Below are 4,251 nucleotides of genomic sequence, written 5' to 3'. Positions count from 1 at the left end.
AACCAGTCTTAAGTCGCTGGAGTATATTTGTAGCAATAGCCAAAAATACATTGTATTACATACATTGATTAGTAATATGCATTGCTAAGAACTTCATTTGGACAACTTTAAAGGCGATTTTCTCAATATTTAGATTTTTTTGCACCCTCAGATTCCAGATTTGCAAATAGTTGAATCTCGGCCAAATATAGTCATATCCTAACAAACCATACATCAATGGAAAGCTTATTTATTTCAGCTTTCAGATGATGTATAAATCTCGATTTCGAAAAATTGACCCTTATGACTGGTTTTGTGGTCCAGGGTCACATTAACACTTAAAAAGCACATATTAATGCCTTATTCTGCATGACCATTTTTCAGATCTTTTAATCCTAACCCATACCTAAATTTCACAACTACCTAACTATTAATAAACAGCAAATTAGGAGTTTATTGAGGTGAAATTCATAGCTAATAGTTAGTTAATAGTGAGAATTATTTACATTTATCCTAATGACTTTGCCATGCAATAAACAAGCTTGTTAGTAGAGGATCATACATTTATTAGCGTAGTAAATGCGACTAAATCCAGCTGAGTATGTTGTTAAAATATAAATAATAAATAAGATAAATTTTGCATAATAATTTCTAAGATTCAGTGCTGGCTTTTTACCTGGGCATCCATCTCAATTAGATAAAGGAAGACCACATCTTCTCGTTCTACTTTAATTGCTTTGTGAAGGGGGTACTCGGTCTTGGATTTGATCATCTTATACAGCAGCTGAGCATCCATGGAGCTGAAGTCCTCTTTCCGAAGATCATCCTGTTTGAGAGGGTAAAGAAAAAGTAAATATGAAACATATTTAAGCATCTATTCATTTGGAAACGTTCCATTCTACATTAACACACACTCAAAAAAAAAAGCACTGCGGAACTATTTCCTCATTTAAAACAGCAGGTGACTTCTTTAATAATTATGCAAATCTCAATCTCCCTCTGGTCTACTCTGTATCAAGGTCTTATTCAAGGTCTGCTAAGCCCATATCGATGTGTTTGGTTTCACTCAGCGGAGAGAGCATCTGTAAACCCACCACAGTGTTTCCTTTACCATCCTGGTCATAAACATAACCTTGAGAATCAATCATTATGCCTTGTGGGGATTTACAAGGAGTCATAAAAGAGACTCCAAACATCAAGGACAACAAAATCCTGCTGCTTTTAAACAGAGAGCCAAGGAGGAAGGCTATTTTTCACAGTGAATCTGTCAGGTTATTAATCAATATTCATCTTATTATTGCTGATAAAATGATGCCTAGAACTGTAGTGTATTACTGGCAAATGCAATGAACACAACATGAATTCCACATCTGATGGGTTTTTCCAAGGACGAGGATGATGACTCGATTCTTCTGACTCACCCAGTGACTGGCGATGATTTCTCCGCAGTAGTTCATCAATGTTGTGGCGTCCAGCTCTTCGGCTGTCTGGTAGAACCTGATACAGTTCCTCACGTTCACTGATGACATCACTCCTTTCTCACATCTGCATTTGAAAAACAATTTATGTGTCCACAGAGCTCACTGCTTATTCTTCAACACTAACAACTCAATTCTGAAATTATTTAGATATGCTCATTAAATGTAAAATTTCTAATTATTTTCTCTTTATTTTTAAAAAAGGATGGCCCCTATTATCACATGACCTTTTATCATTTATATGGGTCAACACATTATTCCATTTTCCATATTTCTGATTTTAACATCAAACATTTTTTTTATATACAGTATGCTAACATTCAAAAGTTTGGGGTAAGTAAGGTTTTATTTTAAGAAATTAATACATATATTCAGCAAGTATGTAGAATGACCAAAAGTGATAGTAAAAATATGTATAATGTTACTAAAATTTATCAAACTTCTGTAGTCGCAGTACTCAAGAATAAAAGTTGATCATTAGCATAAAAGCACAAAACATGTAGCCTGTCTGCTTGCCATTTAGCAACTGCTTTTATCTAAAGCGACTTAAGCATACCTATTGATGGGAGAGGATTACGTACTTGACTCAAGGGCACTTTGATGATGGGGCATCACTGTTTAACTATAAGCCTCTTTCAGGCAAATGCCAGATAAAAGAGCGCATGCTTTCAGATAGATTTAATTTGATGAATATGACTCAAGTGAAGGACCAGAGTAACTAAAAATGATGGCGTGATGCATATGCAAATGCTTTAGTAATCAAGCGTAGGGCCCTATGAAATCCATTTAATTTTTTCCCAAACTTCATTTAACTTTTTCCCAAACTCTGTTTTTTTCGTTTAAATTTTTCTGGATACCATTTTTTTTCTAGACTCTGTTTTAATGGTTAAATTAAATTTTATTCACCAAAAAGCATGTCTAATTAATTAAAATCATGAAACCTACAATTTTTACATTGTAAAAAAAAAATTGTAGGTTTGTAGGGCAAAAACACATTTTTAAAGGGTTAGTTCACCCAAAAATGAAAATTAGCCTGTTTTACTCACCCTCGAGGCATCCTAGGTGTATATGACTTTTTTCTTTCAGACGAATCCAATCGGAGTTATATTAAAAATTGTCCTGGCTATTCCAAGCGTCATCATTGCAGTGGGTGGGTGTCTCTCCTTAACAGTCCAAAACACGTTAGATAAAGCGCGCACATCCATAATAAAACGTGCCTCACACGGTTCCAGGACATGAATAATGGCCTCCTGTAGCGAATCCATGCATTTTTGTAAGAAAAAAATCCATATTTCAAACACTTTTCTCTCACTTCTGCTGACTGTCGTATGCTGAAGCCGTTCCGGCAGATGACATAGGACGTCTGCGTCGCGCGCGCCTCTGAGATATGCTAGTCTTGCGAGTTTGTTTACAGGAGCAAAGGAATAGAGGGAGTGATAGAAAAGTGTTTATGTTTGAAATATTGATATTTTTCTTACAAAAACGAATGGATTTGCTACAGGAGGCCTTTATTCACCCCCCAGAGTCGTGTGAGGCACGTTTTATTATGGATGCACACGCTTTATTTAACATGTTTTGGACTGTTGAACAGAAACACCCGCCCTCTGCAATGATAGAGTTTAGAAGTGCCAGGACAATTTTTTATATAACTCCAATTGGATTCGTCTGAAAGAAGAAAGTCACATACACCTAGGATGGCTTGAGGGTGAGTAAATAACAGGCTAATTTTCATTTTTGGGTGAACTAACCCTTTAAGGCCCTATGAAATACATTTTATTTTATACTCAAATTCAGTTTTATTTTTACCAAATTCTGTTTTCCATTAGTTTTAATGGTTTTATTAAATATTAATAATCAAAAGCATCTCTAATTAATTGATTTTTTAAAACTTTTTTTTTCAGAAATACTGTGTATTTAAATTATTCTGTTAAATAAATTCTGGTAAACATTCCTTGAAAAATAATGTTTTAATAATAATTTTATTATTAGTAGTAATACTATCATTACATTAAGTATTATTTGTCACAATTTTTTCAAGTTAAACCGAACTGTTATTTTGACGGGCTGCTGTGAAGACCTTTAAGTTTCTGTTTGTATATGATATGACAATAGTTTTATTTAAAAGAAACGGTAAAATGCTCATGAAGTGACTCTCAGAGCAGTTCTAGAAATTATGTTCATGTGTTGATGTACACATAAATTGAGGCGGCAAAGGCTGAAAACACAGCGAGTGTCACGCGCGCTTCAGTATGTGTTCGTTAGTAAACGAAACCACGCCTATGCCATTCATTCACACTGAGACACGCAGAATATACAGGATTCATATTTAAATGGTATTTGCGCCTTAAAGCAGCACTATGTAACTTTTGGCGCTCTAGCGGTTAATAAACAGAACTGCACACATCCCGCGGAAGAACATTCCAACCGGAGCTACTTCTCTAAGTTTATATCTATGGCGATTCACGCAGGTATGTGTCACTCCGCAGCGGTGACGACCCGACCAGGCTACAATAGTCCAAATATAAGTACTTATTATAAGTGTACCGTAGTGATTCGGAATAAGACAAAAACGCGGTTTGGAAGATGAATTCATGATGTACTCGCTCATTATATACATTTTGCAAATTTTGAACAGAAAAAGTTACATAGTGCTGCTTTAAGATTAGGGGTTGCACCGACTAATCGACTAGTCGACTACAATGCTCCGCCATGACGCTTTAAGCTTGACGTCGACTAGTCGCTGGTCCTATAGAGGGCACAACAGGATAAGAAATCTTTGAAGGACTTCCACATT

The 4,251-nt window shown here is 35.5% G+C and overlaps 1 protein-coding gene across 1 annotated transcript in view; it reads right to left on the bottom strand.

Annotated features, from left to right (window-relative positions):
- Nucleotides 1–4,251, bottom strand: part of LOC107712372 (rabankyrin-5) — a 19,178-nt gene that overhangs the window by 9,114 nt on the left and 5,813 nt on the right. The window contains 2 exon segments of the mRNA XM_074560082.1: nt 656–805; nt 1,401–1,524. Of these exon segments, the coding sequence (XP_074416183.1) occupies nt 656–805; nt 1,401–1,524 (274 nt within the window).

The sequence above is a fragment of the Sinocyclocheilus rhinocerous genome, unplaced genomic scaffold (assembly GCF_001515625.1).
Source record: "Sinocyclocheilus rhinocerous isolate Xijiao unplaced genomic scaffold, SAMN03320098_v1.1 scaffold298, whole genome shotgun sequence".
NCBI classification, from domain to species: Eukaryota; Metazoa; Chordata; class Actinopteri; order Cypriniformes; family Cyprinidae; genus Sinocyclocheilus; species Sinocyclocheilus rhinocerous.
Note: the sequence above shows the minus strand (reverse complement) of the source record. Positions and strands in the feature narration are given on the sequence as shown.